General features: G+C 35.0%; 2 protein-coding genes across 8 annotated transcripts in view; both read right to left on the bottom strand.

The window, feature by feature from the left end:
- The window catches only part of tead3b (TEA domain family member 3 b), a 50,869-nt gene extending 50,457 nt beyond the window's left edge, over positions 1-412 (bottom strand). For 5 of the 7 annotated variants that reach the window (XM_084425538.1, XM_084425541.1, XM_084425542.1 and 2 more), the window contains exon 1: positions 235-395. The gene's annotated coding sequence lies outside the window, so the exon portion shown is untranslated. Of the gene's footprint in view, positions 1-234 lie in introns of all 7 variants that reach the window. The other 2 variants (XM_084425539.1, XM_084425543.1) reach the window with 2 other exon arrangements.
- A 1,757-nt stretch (positions 413-2,169) lies between these two features.
- Positions 2,170-12,850, bottom strand: LOC311301778 (tubby-related protein 3). Its single transcript, XM_084427110.1, has 13 exons — positions 12,692-12,850; positions 9,293-9,416; positions 8,685-8,789; positions 7,518-7,658; positions 7,282-7,392; positions 7,048-7,194; positions 5,926-6,011; positions 5,668-5,835; positions 4,800-4,912; positions 4,584-4,692; positions 4,378-4,476; positions 4,126-4,297; positions 2,170-3,348 (listed from the first exon to the last, which is right to left on the bottom strand). The coding sequence occupies exons 1-13, from the start codon at positions 12,704-12,706 to the stop codon at positions 3,215-3,217; spliced, it is 1,524 nt and encodes a 507-aa protein (XP_084283236.1). The 5' UTR covers positions 12,707-12,850; the 3' UTR covers positions 2,170-3,214.
- Between the last annotated feature and the right edge of the window lie 5,061 nt (positions 12,851-17,911).

Raw genomic sequence — 17,911 nt, 5'->3', positions numbered from 1 at the left:
TAATGTTTCTAACTTAAAAGTCTAATTCTAAGGCAAAAGTTCCCGGCTATCACACTAAAACGGCTTCCTCGTTCTCACACACGCACAATTACAGCATATCCACACGGAATTGTGTCCCTCATCCCACCCAACGCAGGGAGTTCCGAGGAAAAATGCAAAATATGACAAAGATCTGAAAACTTCGCTAGTGAAAAACGCGATCAGACAAAGGGAACGAGTGAATCTAAAACTCACCTTTATTAGGAAACACCTCTACCGAAAGAACAGGACGAGGTTTATGTCTTTAAAGTTATATTTATCTTGGTGCTCTATTGTTTTCAGTAATATTTCTCCCGGTTTGACAGTAAAGGTGGAATGCGAAGTATGGGTTTGGTATGAAATTCACGCACTTCAGTGGAAAACGAAGGAGGGAAAAAAAGTTTAAGGAGGGGCCACTGTTGAGCGTCAATCAACACGAATGGGGGCGGGGCTTTGTCCAGACGCCACGCCCACTTTGGGCCACATGAAGAAAAGCTGTACATGAGCTACTGTACTAATGAAAAACCAAGTTTAGATGAATGTAATTACTTTTTTTGAATTAATTACTTATATGAAATGTACTATGGCCGGTTGTATAAAATGCTTAGAATAGTCTTACAATCTATGTTTTTCTTTAAGTCTCATCATAAGGTTTTTAAGTCAGTTGCATGAAAAAGTAGATTGGTCGAATATGAATCTGAAGATTAAGAGTAATTAGTCCTAACTAACTGCTAGTTATCACTCAGACTACTTTTTAAGACACAGTCTTAACTTGTCGGCTATGTTTATGCAACTGGCCCCTGGTACTAATTATTTATTTCTTGTGAAATGCAAGAATAATCTCGAAGAAAAAGAAACACATTCCTTAAATTGCACCTTTATCACCAACACAGTTTATTTTATTATTGCACATTTTTCAAAAATATTCAAACAACTCATTTGTTACTGTATTCATTAATTAAACACTAATAAACAAGTTGGACTTTTACTAGTTAACTAGCAAATTTAGTCTTTTTCTTTTGTAGATATAAAAGAGTAATGTTTCTCCTTTGAAATTTTTAGATATAGATTTGTTCATCAACATTGGTTCATACACGTGCTAAATAATTAAAATAAGTTGTTGTATACTTTTAAGAGGGTTTGAACAAAAATTCTGAAGAATTCATAAAATCTGCCTAAAATCACTACATGAAGCAATGATTATCTTTGTTATCTTTGCAGGTCAAATGCAGCATGGTTCCCGAACCCTTTTTAGAAGGCCTTCATCATCATCATCATTGTCCAGGAATTCTAATAGAATCCATGCAACATTCCAGAGCGATGAGTGTGAACAGTGAAACCTCTTCACCACAACCACCGTCTCAGGGGAGCAGAACAGTCAAACTCAGTGATGTAATATCCTGGAGGAAAGCCTAAGATTATAATGCATATGCTGCTTTAACACGCATCTCTACAGGCGTAGAGCTCCGTCTGTAGGTCAAACCTGAAACATGTGAGTAAACAGTCCAAAGTAAAGATCGGCTAAGGAAAGTTAACATTTTACAAAGGTTACAAAAAGCAACAGGGACCAGATGAGGAAGTAGTTGAAACTATCACAGCAACTCTACGCGGTAAACGTTTCTAAGATCTACAAGTTTGGACAACCAACCCAGCAGGCTGTGACAGATCATCTGGTCTGGCCTGAGGCTGAAGGTTTAAAGAGAGATCCTCAGTGTAATATCACAGCTAAAGCTGAGCTAAAGTGATAATATTACCACAGAGACTTTCATTTGTTGTACAGTTCATTCATTCAGCCCCCATGCAATGACTTAATCTTCAATATATACTTTAGAAAGGCATTTAAAGTCAATATAAATCAGCATTCACAATCCACCGGACTTACAAATTATTTTTAAATCTGTAAGTTTGCTATTATTGCCAAGGCATTTATTAAATTAACATTAGGCAGCATTAAAAGCCTAAAACAAATGGCAAAATAGATATTTGGCTATTGCTTAACATCATTTTCCCAGTGAAAATGTAAGTGGCTGCAAAGATAAGCATTTTAAAAAATACCATGAATGTGCTAGATTAAAGTAGTTTTATTTCATATTGACTTTAACTTTTGCACATCGGTCAAACACACCTATAAAAGAAACTCTTAAACGAAGCACATTTTTACAAACACTTTTATTTCATTTCTCAGTATTGCATTTTCCTTCCTACATTTACATTCACATTGAGTAAAAATGGAAGAACATGTCTAATTTGATTTACTTTTGTCTGCATGCATTAAGACAGTTATGGGTTTTTATCAAATACATCCTATGTTACAGAAGTCAAGTAATCATAAACTATAATGACACGTAAAAGGCAAAACAAAATAAATTAAACACCAAACAATGGGTTTTCGCATCTGTATCAGGTGATCATGGAATTATTTCAGCAATGACACATAGTATTCCAAATAATATTTGCTTGAGTAAGCGAGAAACTGCATGAGTGGTTGAGATGTTTGACATACTCCACGCATCAGTCATGCCAATGATATTGCATGTGCAAAAATCTGAAATTTGCCATCAGCTCTGATAAATCTGGACCTTGCTTTAATCTTCAGCATTCGGCACACTTGCACAGACATCTCTCTCTTGGACAAGCATTTTTACACAGTTACACACACACACAAAATGTAGCACGACTGCCAATGAAACATACAAGTTAAACTGTGCCTTTTCTACTTAAGTTATTAGGTTATGCAACACTGTTTTTAATCCGGTTTGCTAAAATGTGAAGAAGACGTTATTAAAATACGAATTAAATTGTATACAACCCAAAAAAATACAACACAGTCCACTGTTTCTTTTTCGCCGTTTTTAAGCACATACCACGTCTAATGTGACCTCCTCACCACCAGGGGTCATTTGCATCTTTCACACCCACAAATCAAACATCATAAAAGGAGGCACTCCCTCCGTTCTCCAGTACACCCATTGCACAACCATTATTTGATTTTAGCTCATATAAGAGGATATGACCAACAGATCTCTCTCTACGGCATGTAAAATCATGCAACCCCACAAGCAATGGTGCTTCATTTGACAGATTAATGGGTTTCGGTCTTCTTGAAGAGAATTGAGCTGATGCTGAGTGAGAACGTTTCCCATTTGCTACATGTGACAAAATCACAGAAAGAGGCCAGCAGGAAATCTTGACACTGTTACTCGCAGGCGATTTTGCCATCAAAGCTGGAGAGGGCGATGGCAAAGGCTTGTACGGCACACAGAGGATACCTGTAGTCCAGACTGAAAGCATCGTCTGCAACTCTCCCAAACTGCATCACAATGTAGTCCACTGAAATATAGCCCAAAAAATGGTCATGCAAACTTTTATTTACTTCGCTAACATATTAATACTGCCATTAATTATAAATGTATTTGACAACATCCTTCTGCACAGTGTATACTGCACACTTTGCATGTACTATTATATAAAACAGTGAAAAAGCATGCATGCAATATGGAACAATAAGCTTTTCAAATAATAGTACTTTAGAATTTTGTATGTTTAATTCAGTGTGTTGCATCTCAAAATACATAAGATTATTTAGCACTTTTAATCAATTTTTACATTTAAATGTCTTAACTTTTCGCACTTTTCAAACAGTAAGTCAAGAAAGAGATTAAAAAAGTGCTGTTGATATTATTTCTGGTACATTTTCCACAATTGGAAATGGATGGTGAAGTCAAGTGCATTGCATTGTGGGATACAGTATATTGCATTAACTAATTTGGCACTAATTTGGCTTTAAATGGTTGAAGTACTACAACCTAAATAATAAATTACATATAATATTATATAATCAAATAAATTATTTAATTATTAAATAAAAATAATAAATGATCACTAAATAGAAATTTAAAAAGCAAACTAATAAAAATGACAAAAGCACCAAATTAAAATTAAAATATTAAAATAAATGATAATTCAAAATATTAATAAATACTATAACAGTATATAAGAATCCTAAAGTAACACTGTAGTAGCTGTGATGATTTGCATATTGCAAAATTAGAGAATGCTTTTCCAAACATGATCTATTTGTGAAGCAGTATCCACACAGAGACTTACGGTCTTTGTTATGCACAATCTGGAAATTTTTGATGGAGGCCTGTGTGACTCTGCCGTTGAAGTTTAACACATGTGACGCCGTATCTTCATTCCACACTGGCGTCTTGTTGCGCAGCTCTATCAAGTTTTCCATATTTCTGTTTTGATGTCTCATGAGGAGGCCATTATTGTCCTGTTGGAAAGCAGTATATTCAGTTGTACTTTAAAAAAAAAATGTGTGTGTATGTAAGTATACATTTGTGATTTACTTACACTACGTGGTCGTATGGGGACTCGTTCACCATCTTTGGTCATGCCAGGAATAACTATAATCATTCGTCTCGGTCCTTTCATGCCCAAAACATTTGTTTCCTAAAGTCACAATATAATATCAAATTAATATTATGAAATATAACTGAGATTGTTTCATTGATTATTGCTTCAACCAAAACTACAGCAGTATTGTAATGTTGCCTTACATAGATAATGGCTGCCAATTCCTGGCGAGCGTTAGACATGTCCGGCAGAGCTCGGTCCGGATGCAGTGCATTATCAAACACCGTGAACTTAGTTCCCATCAGATTTGACCTGAAATACAAGTGCAAATAACCTTTAAATCTATGAGACTGTGTCATAGACCTGCAAAAGTATCATATAAAGAGCAGCTATATTGGTAATGGTCCAAACCCACGTACCTCAGCTTCCCAATGAAGTTTTCTCCTCCTCTGGAGAGGTCGGTGGGGTCTATGGAGATCAAGTAGTTTGAGGTTGTGCTTTTTTTCCTCTTCCTTCCAGCTAACAAAAACACCTAGACGTAAAATGGACAAAAAAAGATGTGTTACGTCGGAATTCATATTACTCCTATTTGCAAAGCTAAAATTAGTGATGACTATTGGACCATATATTGGGGTAAGTAAGATTTTCTTTGTTTTTTGAAAGAAATTAATACTTTTATTCATCAAGGACACATTAAATTAATCAAAAGTGACATTAAAGACATTTATAATATATATAATAATGATTTCTGAAGGATCATGTGACACTGAAGACTGGAGTAATGATGCTGAAAATTCAGCTTTGATCACAGGAATAAATTACATTTGAATATATATTCAATTGTAATAATATTTCACAATATTAGTGTTTTTACTGTATATAAATGCGGCCTTGGTGAGCAGAAGAGAAATCTTTCAAACAAATCTTACTGATCACCACAAACTTTTGAAAGGTACACTCTACAAAAAAGGTCCATTTGGGTTCTATTTAGAACTCTAAGGTTCTTGACTTCTTATTGCCAGAAAGGTTCTATATAAGGAGAAGTCAAAACTGATGAATACTTTCATGTTTCTTAATTCATAACATTTATTTAAAGTTAAAAATAAATTGAAACAAAATTGATTAAAACTAAATCCATTAAATAATCCCATGATGGGAACCCCTATAAGGTTCTATATATGAAGCACCTGACGGAACCCTAAGGTTCTATATAGAACCTTTTCTTCTAAGAGTGTCTATGTTGATCCATCCTACTGATAAATACAAACATTACAGTAGATGTCATACTTTCTTCTCATTGTCCAGGTGCAGGTAGTAAGTTGGGTAAAGGCCTCGGTCCATCCCTCTCTTGTCCCGGGTCACTTTGCACTTTACCGTGACGCCTTGTTGAGCGGGCTGAAGTACAAACTCCTCCAGATTGTCAAACTCGATGACAGGAGAAGGTGCTCGCTCCTCCTTCACAGGAAAAAAAAGGGCCACCTTTTAAAAAAATCCCACATAAAATTGATAATAGAATGAGAATAATGTGGAATACACTGAATTTACCTTTTTGCCTTTTTTCCCTTTTCCCTTTTTCTTTTTCTGTGTCACTTCTGAATCAGAGTCTTCAGTCTCTTCTGCTTTAGCAGGATCTGAGGATGAGAAACAATCAAATCAGACATGGGAACAGCTGTGCTGTCATTTTATGGAAACAAATCAGTTAAGATTTATATATATATACATATAAAATAGTTAATATTAAATTTCTTCACAATGACATGGTATAACCTGAGTTTGAAATGAACACCCGCCAAATGCGGGTAAAAATCAACTGGGACGGGTAACGCTGTCAAATCACTAGCCAATTTGGTGTATTACTTATTATGTTTACTCACTTCATGGAAGTTCATGTAAGACAAATCTTCACTGATTTAACGCAAATTCTCAACTCGTGAGTCATCATGATATATTAAATACAGCGAATTGCGCAGAATCTGCTCATATCTGGCGTACTTGAACATGACCATCACTACGCAACAAATAACAGCACGCTTGAAAAAAAGCATTTGATATTAAAAAGACATTGTTATTTTCCAGCATCCTACATTTTTTTGATGTTCTTTGTACTGTACTGATCTGTCATTTTTGGTGAAAAGGATCTGGATGAAAGAGGGGAGGAGATGGCTGGATAACAGGATTTTGTTTGAATAAGAAATTAATGTATGAAATCCCAATTTGATATACTGTATATATATGTTATATATATATATATATATATAAGCTGTCATAGTTAATCTGGTTCTTCTTTCTTTTCTTTTTTTGGCTAGTAGAAGTTCTGAATGGCCCGGTAACTTAAAAATGTAGTAGCCAAAGTGGCCGGTGAGTGAAAAAGATAATTTCAAACCCTGGGTATAACCCTCAATATGGTTCTTTAACTTAATTTTATTGCTATGCAGAAAAAAATACAACTTATTGCCTTATTGGAATCAAAGCAACTTAAAAAATACCATTTGTTATTCACTGAATTTATTTATTTATTTAAGTATTTATAGTAATAGTGACAAAATATATGATATAACAAAAAATAAAAAGTAATATAGTAACATTTAACCTAATACCATGATTTTTTTAAAAGAATTTAAGCTTTTATGTCTTTTTATGTCAAATTGAGCATATCATAATACTTACTTTTGGTCTTTTTTGTCTTTTTGTCCTTGTCTTTGTCTTTGTCCCCTCCTGTCTGAAACATGGAGGATGGGTTTGAGCTGCTCTTCTTCTTCGTCTTGCTGGTTTTGGTTTCTGGTTCGCTCTCATCTTCACTCTCAGATTTGGCGGCTTTTTTCATCCAAAAGATAAGCAAACATATACATTATTCTGAATCATCAAGCGGACACGCATGTAGAAAAGCTCTCAGAACATTACCTTTCTTTTTACTCTTGGTTTCAGGCTTGTCTCCATTTATCTGAAACATGGAGGCCGGCTCCTTTTTCTTGGCTTTAGATTTTCCTTTGCTGTCTGCGTCCTCTTTGACGTCTTCATGTTCACATAAAGCAAGAAATCAATAAACAAATGCATAAATAAATCTAGTTGAAAGTAACATCAGAGCTCATAATAGAAAGCTTAAAGAGCTTTATGTTACTCATTTGAACAGAGGACACCTTTTGATTTGGACTTCTTGTCTTTTTCCTTCTCTTTTTCTTTTCCATCAGAACTTTCTTTTGAAGTCTTTTTCTTTGTCTTCTTCTGAGGAGTTGTCTCCCCATCGTCCTCTTCATCATCGTCATCATCTTCTGTAGAACCTGTTTAGCAATAAACACATTTAAGTGCTCAGTAAAGAAAAATTGGTACACTTATCAAATGTCACACCATCATCCTGTAAGAGAGAGAAGACATTGTTTAGTATTACAGTTGTTTCTCCAAGACAGTCGTGAGAAAAATGGGTTGAACTGATTTTTCTCCTGAGAAACAAACTCCAATTATCTCACAGTTTCAACGTATGTTTCAAAATGAGCTCAAGATATTAAAGTCTGAAATCAAAAGTATCAGTATGATCAAATTCTTCCAGTCTGAGATGCTATACACATTCATAACTCTATATTCTTAATAGACCTCAATAAAACCGAATTTGTGAAAGGTCACTTCAGTGCTGTTATTGTTAATAAAAACTAATAACTGAAAACATTAACTGAAATAAAGCTTAAATAAATACAAATAAAAATATTAGATGAAAACTGAAACTAGAGCTGCACGATTCTGGATAAATTGAGAATTAAAAAAAATCATGATTCTCCTTCGATTCTGAATAGACAATTAAACAAAAGCCTATTTAAAAATATTTTAAAAATTGTTTTTTACAATTGTTTGAATGACTGATTCAATGACTCACTCATTAAGACTTTACTGGATGAATCAGCATTTTTTTATTAATCTCTTGAATGAATGATTCAATGACAAATACATTTTTTTAACAGTCACTTGTCGCCACCTACTGGTGTAACAATGTAATGATACAATCTTTATTTGAAGACTAGAGTCAAGTTTCTTTCAAATGGTGATAGTTTGTTCACTACCGTAGACATCAGTGTTTACATCTAAACTAATTTTAACTTAACATTAAAGATGATGTCTTAAAATTAGAGATGTTGCCTTGGCAAGTTGAAGTACTAAAATGACTAAAACTGAAATAAAAATAAAGCTAAATAGAAATGTACACAAAAAATTTTTATAATACGACAAAGCACATTTTAAATAAAACAGAATTCCAATAAAAACTGAAAATACAAAAATTAACTATAATAGTATATCAATACACAAGGGTCACTTACTCTTCTTCTTCTTTGGGGCACTTTTCGCTTTCTTTTTGGATTCTTTCTCCTTCTCTGTTGATTCTTTTTCCTTCTCTAGTTTCTTCTTCTTCACCTTCTCTCCATCTGTGAGGGAGGTTTGCGAGAATTGTGTAAACAGCCTGACAGAAGCACAGTTCTGTCATGACAACTCTTGGAGTGTTTGGTATGTTAATGGATATGACGATGTTTATATGTTTGGTCTTGGCGTAACAGATCTGCTACGCTGTTGTTTCTGTTATTGCTGCTGCTGTAGATCAAGTACGAGACTTGCTACTGCCAATACACACACACGACACAAGACATGCTGCTGCTGTATAATATAGCGAATTACCCATAGCAGATCTATACAGGTGGAGCTGGGGAAGGTGGAGGGTTTCTGAAAGCGCACTGCAACTACTACAGCAAATGCTGAACAAGTATTTAAGGTTGAGCTGCTCATTGGCTACTGATACAGCAGGAACCAATCAACTGTGCCCTATGGAGAATGATGTGATTGCAAGCAGTTTAAGTTAAGGACCTGCTATCTAGAGTTTCATGACAGAACTGTGTATTGGTGTGACATTCAGGACATGAACTCTCTGGCGTACTCTGAGTGGCCGGGCTGCTCTCGGCCGACAGATCTCCGCTCTTCTTGCTCTTGGGCTTTTTGGGTTTGGCTTCGCTTCCGTTGGTCTCTACTGGAGTGGACTCGGGCTTCTTCTTTTTGGGCTTCTGTAATATTCTGATGTGCGCAGTCATAAAATTACATTATTGTAAATGGCATGTTGGAGAGATAAAAAATTACACTCTAAAAAATGCTGGGTTGTTTTAACCCAATGTTGGGTCAAATATGGACTGACCCAACGTTGGGTTAAAAAAGCAATTTAAAAATGGACAAACCCAGCCGTTGGGTAACATTTTTAATGTAACCAATGCAATTTGTCCATTTTTTAATTGCATTTTTGTCCATTTTTGATTTTGTCTGCATTTCTGCATTTTTTAACCCAACGTTGGGTTAGTCCATATTTGACCCAACATTGGGTTAAAACAACCCAGCATTTTTTAGAGTGTAAGCATTTACATTTATTCATTTAGCAGACACTTTTAACCAAAGCGACTTACAAATGTGGAATACATCAAGAAATTAATCTTGAAGAGTCAATAAACACGAGAAATGCATAGCAATGCAAAGTGTCAGATATCGTTCAGAACAGGGAGGCATGAAGGAATAGTGAGAGCACAGACAACGATTTTTTTTGTTAGAAAATTAGAGAACTCACCAGTAATGATGCACGTGAAAGCAACAAATAAGAAGAGAACAACATTCTGAATATCACTCTCAATCTATTTAAGTTATTCAGAAGCATCTTATTCTTCATCCTACTGCACACTTCATTTTCTTCAAGGTAAATGGATTTATGGAACTTATGGTTATAGGTTATTTAGTGTTGTCTGAGTCAAATGGGTCATTCCTCAACCAGAGGTCCCAGGCTCAAATCATTAATTTTCAAATCAAATAATATTTTTCTCTGAAGAAAGACTAACTTAAATAGTAATTAAAACCTACATATTAAATGCCAAGGATGAATATTTACTGAGTTATCCACTATTTTGTGGAGGGGGGGGGTCAAATGACAATTTTCACCTAAAATTTCAAGCCAAATTACAGGTGGGCGAAAATGACTTTAGAAAGATGGCAGCATCATTATTTTATTTTTATGTAGAGATTGGTAGATCTTGTGCTTAGCAATCCTTGTTGCATTATATGCCAACGGTGACAGTTCAAAAATGTGGAGAAGCACTTTTGTTTTTCTCCTAAGTATATGTCTGCAACTCAAAAAGTAGCAAAGATATCTCAATATGGTTTTGGATTCTGGTTCTTAACAAACTTTTCTTTGGGTGTGTTAATTTTTAAGGCTCTATGTGGTTCAGTCCCAGAAAAATGGGGATCTCAATGTGGCTCTAAGAGTAAATTGTTAAACACATTTTCAGTGGTCAAAAGCCAAATATGGGTCAATCTGTAAACAGCATATAAATATATCTCAATATCCTTTTAGATTCTGGTTCTTAACCAACTTTTTTTTCTTTTTCTTTTTTTTCTATAATATTAAGATATCTTTAATACTTCTTGAGTTACAGGCATGCAAACTTTGGGGGAAAACAGGAAAAGTGCTTTTCCCCTCTTTTGAAACGTCACCATTGGCATATCATTTGTGGAAGACAACAGAATTTTATAATAGACCTACCAGTCTCCGTGTAAAAATAAAATAATAATGCTGCCATCTTTCTAAAGTAATTTTCGCCCACCTGTAATTTGGCTCCAAATCTCAGGTGAAAATGGTCATTTTGACCCCCTCCACAAAATAGTGGATTACCCAGTAAATATTCATTTAATATTTTGGCTTTCATCACTAATGTTTGTCTATGAGCAAAATCAAGCAGGAAGTTTCGAAAATTTGGTTGATTAGACATGGAAGGACACAATTGTCAAACTAAATTGTCATATTTTTGCTTGAAATGTGCTGTCGGATGTGTCTGATGCGGAGGAAGTTATACAGATAAAAGATGTTTTAGTCAATTATTTTCATCCATCCTAATAAAATGTAAAGGAACATAAAAAAAATGAAAAAAGATGTGGTAGAAAATTCTGAAGCACAAAACTGCACACAAATTCATGTCAAACAGCATCCAAAAATACTTTTTATCAACGTGCATTTGAAGTTTTATTTATGCATTATTTATTCAGAAAACAATCACTTGTGATGCACGTTGATATTTGTAATATGTTTTAAATGCATAATCTAGATCTATTGATAGCAGTGATCTGATGCATAACAACATTATGCAACTCATCCTGTTGTTGAACAAAGGTGTCAATTATGGAAACACATCATATCTATGCATCATTTTTTTGTTGTAGACTGTCTTCATACGTGTAAGTTAAATGTATCCACACATCTTTTCACCCTCGTAAATGAGCAAAAGCATGAGATAATTCAGTGTGGCCTGTACTGACAGTCTGTGTGTGTGTGTGTGTGTGTGTGTGTGTGTGTGTGTGTGTGTGTGTGTGTGTGTGTGTGTGTGTGTGTGTGTGTGTGTGTGTGAGATCCACTTAAGACACAGCCAGAATAAGGCTATTAATACCGTCACCTCAGTCAATCCCTTTCATGAGGTGTGGAGGAAAACACAAACCCTAATTCAATCATGTTTCCAATAAATTAACAGCAAATTCTATACATTAGACCAAATACATTTTTGAAATCAGTCACAAATAAGATTAGTCACTTTAAATACAACCTCTGTGGTAAAAAAAATAAAAAATAACAAATAGAATAGAATATCTGTGCTGCCTAAATGTACTCAAATTGGGTTTGTAGGTCATGTACGTGCACTGAATGAGACATTCCATATTTCCATTTATAATTCTATAATTTCAAAAAATATCTTTTAAGCTCTGAACCCTGGAGCTAAAGTTTTTAAACGTAGCTATTCATGATTATAAGGACTATATTATAAATATATATATATATATATATATATATATATATATAAAGTCTAACATTTCTTACTAGCTATTTTAGTAAGAAATACTAAGAAAGAATATTCATGCAAATGCATTATGTTAAATATTTGTGAAATTCATGACTGAAAGTGTGTGTTAATGGGCACGTGTGTAACAAGCTTCGCGATTATTCACTTAATATCACTGATCTTTCCTGAAAAACTAGAACTGACCTCATCAGAACTCGCTGATTTAGACATAAGGCATCAACCAACAAGATAATGACAGTCATTTTTATTTTTAAATTATTAATGTTCAAAATATACAGTGGGGTCAGATCAATTCTGATAACAGATGTATGTTTAGAACAAAATAATTCAGATAATCTCCAAATGTCCTTTAATGAATCAACATTTAGATCAACAGAGATTCAAAAAATAATAGGCCTAGGCTAATAAAAAAGATTAAAATACAACATGCAATCAGCCTATTAAAACAAACGTACCTTTTCCGTAGACATGTCCGTATCCTGAATCTGTATCCAATCAAGTTGAACTCAAAGCGAGCGAGGCCTCGCTATACTGCGAAAGTGTGGAGCTTTACTCAATGAACCTCCATCAGCAGAAAGTTGCTAAGAGGATTTTCGCACTGACCCCATCTGTCACACACACACACACACACGTCAAGCGACATGACATTCTGTGACGGACGGGAAGCACGTGGAGATCTTGTGAGGCGCTGTAAAACATTATATGATCAATAAGTTATGACAGCATGTTTTTACATTGCTTTAACTCATCAAAATACAAGATTATACAAGATAGTTTAATGTAATTTAAGTTGAAATGACTTAAACATTCAAGTTGATTGTAGGCTACTTAAAAATTTAAGTGGGAATTTTCTGATCATTAATGAAAATGTCTCATTATGGAAGAAATAATAAAGAGAAGATAGATGTGACAAATGGACATCAACTTCAAGACTGTAGGCTAAACTTTAATTAATGGAACTTTTATGTATTATTATATGCTGTATTGAGCACCATTTTTTCATTTTAAATTTTTACCCATTTGAATCACCTTTTTGCCTTTACTTATTGTTTTCAATGAATACATGAGCATGGACATATATCCACATAAACCTCTCAAGATTTATTAATACTTAGAAATAAAAAGTCCTCCATATTTCCCACATAACAGATAATGATGAGACGCCACAAAAAAAAAAAAAAAAAAGATCATTTTATGATTATGGATATATTCTGTGATTTTATTTATATAACTATATATATATATATATATATATATATATAAAAACATAATTTATTTAGTTTTTTCTTTATTCATTTATGTATGTAATTGTTTATGTTCATTCTTAGTTACTTTATTGACATTTTATTTCTTTATTTATCTATTTCTCTTTTAATTTAATTGAATTAAAATGTATTTATTTTGAGTAAAATCATGAAATATTGTCATCTGGCCTAAAAAGATCTAGATTAGCATCTGCATGTGATGTACAGTAGACCTACAGCGTACAACAATAAATGCACAGAGCCAGTCATCATATAAATGCACATTAGTCTAATTGATGTAAATACTGGGATTTCTTACAATTAGACATGATCCACATTACTGGTGAATATATAACTCACCTGTTGTTGGCTTGATGAAGTGTCAGGTTAAGTTCAAGGAGTCATGTGTTTGCTGACACGCACACGTACAGTTCACCAATGTTGACCCGGTTTATGAGATCTATCTTACTACCGGTACATGTTTTTTTTTTGGATGGATTCCATAGCATTCTTTGACATACCATGCAAATAATGTGATAAATGTTGTCATAGTTATGATACCATCAACTGATACAATCAAACATTTAATAAAGTCTCAAAATACACATTTGCATCAGGCCACTTCTACTGTTTCTGAACAAAAAGATATTGTAATTTAATTTGTGCATTTTTGTGAAGACAAGGTGCTTGCTCGTTCAAAGATGAGACTACTGTTGTTGTGACCTCTGATAGTACACTTCCGTGAGCTGAAGCAGGTTTAGGCCAGAGTATCTGTCAATCACGAGGTGTGAAAGCCGTCTGGAACAGAACCAGCCCGCAGGATGTGGAGCTTATCGCTGGGGTAAATTGTAGAGAATTTTCCTCTTATTGGTTTAGCTGTACTTGGCCTGTGGAAAAGCAGGTCATGAAGGCTGCTGGTGCGCTAGAGGAAAAGTGGAATTAACATCTCAATATATCAAATATTCATAAGTAGGAAGTTCTTCATTTTTACCATCACACTATTTCTGCAGCATCCACATTGTTTAAACTAAACATTTTAAGATTTTAACAAACTTATTATCTCTATATTTCACACTAAATGACCTGCATGAGTCAATGCATATTTTTGAAGTGTCATTTATTTTAGTTGGCATTATTTTAGCAGGCAAATAACAATGCAAAATAGTTTCTATGAGAGGTAATTTAATATTCCCTCTTGTGTAACTGAGAGTAGTATGCTTGTTAGTTAGTGTTTATCTTAATTATCACTCAAGATGAAGGTCTTGTTAGAATGGTTATATTGCACCACCTACAGGCAATTAAAGATAGTGCATCTTTCCAATGACAATATTTTAAATGTAGAAAGTGCATGGTTAGAATCTGTTTACATTGTATTTATATTAATAATATTTATTTAGACAAATATCCTTTTCAGGAAATTATGTTGGAGCAAATTAAATTAATTACTATTTGATTGGATCAAGTCTTGAAAATGGGTTGTTCTGAAAAAGGTCACAAAATCCAACCTTGGTTTTGATCAAATCGTCAGTTTTTAGTAAGATTGGGATACCTTTGATATATATACAAAAAAAGAGGATTTTCCTGATCCCAACAGAAGGATGGATTTCAGAAACAAAAATGTAATAAAACTTTAACCCCCAGTTTCACAGACAAGGCTTGAGTCTAGTCCCAGACTAAAATGCATGTTTGAGCTGTTTTAACTGAAAGCAACTTGCACTACATATCTTAAAATATGTCAGTGCCATTGTTTTGTCTCCAGATGCACATCAGTAATGTTTTTTTTCCCAAGGCACGTTTATACAAGCTACTTAAATATCTTAATTAAACTAAGGCCTAATCCTGGTTAATCTAAGCCCTGTCTGTGAAACCGGGCCTAAAACTGGTTAAAATTCAACATTTGTATCATGTAGGCTAATATACACACATTTATATTTTCATTTTGCTCTTGATCACCTGTAGTTTAACCGTTAAAGTAATAAAGTAGAAGTAGACATTTGGATACCTATTAAGTCTTTCAGTACAATAAATTAACAAAAAGAGACTTTAGTGCAGTAAAAAAGGCCTAATCCCCCAAACAGCTGTCAATATCACACAAAAATAAAATATTACAATATCAAACAAAATATATATATGTATTTTTTCAATTTTAAGTGTTTTTTTAATTACTGTATAAACTACGTTGGCATAATCATGTGGGATGAACCAGTCGAAAGTAGTTTGTAACAGCTGCATCCCTCAACCAATAATAGAAGATAGTCTAAATATCAAAAAATGTACATATAACATTTGTGGAAGTCTCAGGACCAAAACATTTTCATCCAATCATTGCATTTGGTCTGAATGCAATGATAGGATGTCCTACCTGCCTGTCAGCCTATGTATTTACATGGCACAGAGTCGCAGACATTACACGCCGTCAGCGCATTTCATGAGGCTATGCAGAGTTGTAGACACACAGTCACCGAGCGCCACAAACAAACAGTAGACACCTTTAATAGTTCCTTCTGAACCAAAACAACAAACTTATGCTGCGTTCACGCCATGACATAACCGTAATTACGAGATGGCAATCCAGAACTGTTCACATCCTCAGACTCGGTTTTCCGTTTCAATGTCAACACTATCAACGCTGGAATGAATCTGCAACAGTCAGGTGGTACAACTAGAGCTCTGTAAGTTTGTTTACATTCATTATTATTGTAATGTTATGTGCTTTGAGACATGAGGTAATTTTACCGCCGTCTCGTGACGCTTTTCAGACTCTTTTCAGGATCTTCTTTCAAAGCTAGCTCGCTATTGCTAGCCTCTCCGATCCTACCCTGGCCTAAAGTGACCCATATGGACTCTTCTACCTTTGGTTCTTTATAGCAGCCTACATTGTGAAATGGTACCCGATTTGGATCCAAATCCTGATTTAGTGATCTAAAAAAAAGTGTGTATCTGCATCAGGGTGATCCAATCCCATTTTGCTTTGAAAAACCAGCACAAAAGTCAGATGGATTACCTGATGCTGGATAGCAAATCATGGGATTTCCAAATCTAGATAATTCTGATCCAGATGAAGCTTTTTGAACGGTTGTTCACCCCTGTTCTGTGGTAAAACAAAGCTGTCTGGGCTGCAGTGCTTCTTCCGGTGGGAAGATGGCGCTGTTCCCTTCATCTTCCTGTTCATGGCATAGACAGTATATAAAGGTTCATGGCTCCGGATCTCAGAGCTCAAGGAGGGCCAGTGAACTCAGAAAAAGAGGTTAAGAGGTGGAGCTCAAGATCTTAAAGACACAGTGCACTTTATGATGAAACTGTACAGTATTGTGTATAACCAATTTTATATTATGAAACTGGAAGGCTGAAATGCTCCTCTTTAACCTCTGAGGTACAGACTAACAGTGATTTATAGTACAAATGTATATTTATTTATTTAAGATATGATATTTTATTGAAACTGATAAGATTAAATAATGCATGAGCAGAAAAAAACGGAGTACACACAGCTGCAACTGTGTGACTTAAGGAGATGACGTCACACCAGTGGGTTTATTACTCACACACACTCACCATCCTGTCTTTACAATCACGCACAATGAGGACAACCCATGGAGATGTGGGTCAGAGGAGTGCACATGCTCTTGAGGGATGTGTGTGTGTGTGTGTGTGTGTGTGTGTGTGTGTGTGTGTGTGTGTGTGTGTGTGTGTGTGTGTGTGTGCTGAACGTGACTCAAACTAAACAGAAGGCAACAGGAAACTGTCTCACTGTAAAACAAATGCATAGGTCAAGGATACACCGCCAAATAAACACACAGTACAGTAAGAAAGTGCCCTGCTGATCTCCTTTATGAGTTTTCCCCTGATGCAATCGCCCCTGCCAGAACACGGAATAATAGTATGGGAAGCAAAGATTTTAAACTATAGTGGTACTGCCTGTGCAAATCCTGCCCTACTCTTTTACCATGTTGCTATGTGGTGAATAAAGTGTTCTGGGTGGTTGCCAGGGCGTTGCCATGCAGCTGCTAAGGTCTGAGTGGTTTTTAGCATGTTTGTCTGCAGTTACTAGGATGTACTGGTTGGTTACCAGGGCATTGCTATGCAGATGCTAAGGTAGAGTGTGTTGCTATGCAGTTCTTAGGGTATTTTGAGCATTTTTAGCGTGTTGCTATGCCATTACTAAGATGTTCTAGGTGGTTACCAGGGCATTGCTATACAGGTGCAAATGTATACTAGTGTGTTGCTATGTGGTGCCTTATGTTATGTTCTGAGCAATTGCCAGGGTTTGAGCAATTTGTGGTGGTTCTGAGTGTTTTTAGTGTGTTGCTATGGAGTTACTAGAATGTTCTGAGTGGTTACCAGGGCGTTGCTATGCAGCTGTTAAGTTCTGAGTGCTTTTTTAACATGTGGCTATTGTTTCTCTGATGCATTGTATGGTTACCAGGGTGT

This window comes from Rutilus rutilus (assembly GCF_951802725.1).
Source record: "Rutilus rutilus genome assembly, chromosome: 12".
Lineage (NCBI taxonomy): Eukaryota > Metazoa > Chordata > Actinopteri > Cypriniformes > Leuciscidae > Rutilus > Rutilus rutilus.
This window is presented reverse-complemented; position numbering and strand designations above follow the sequence as displayed.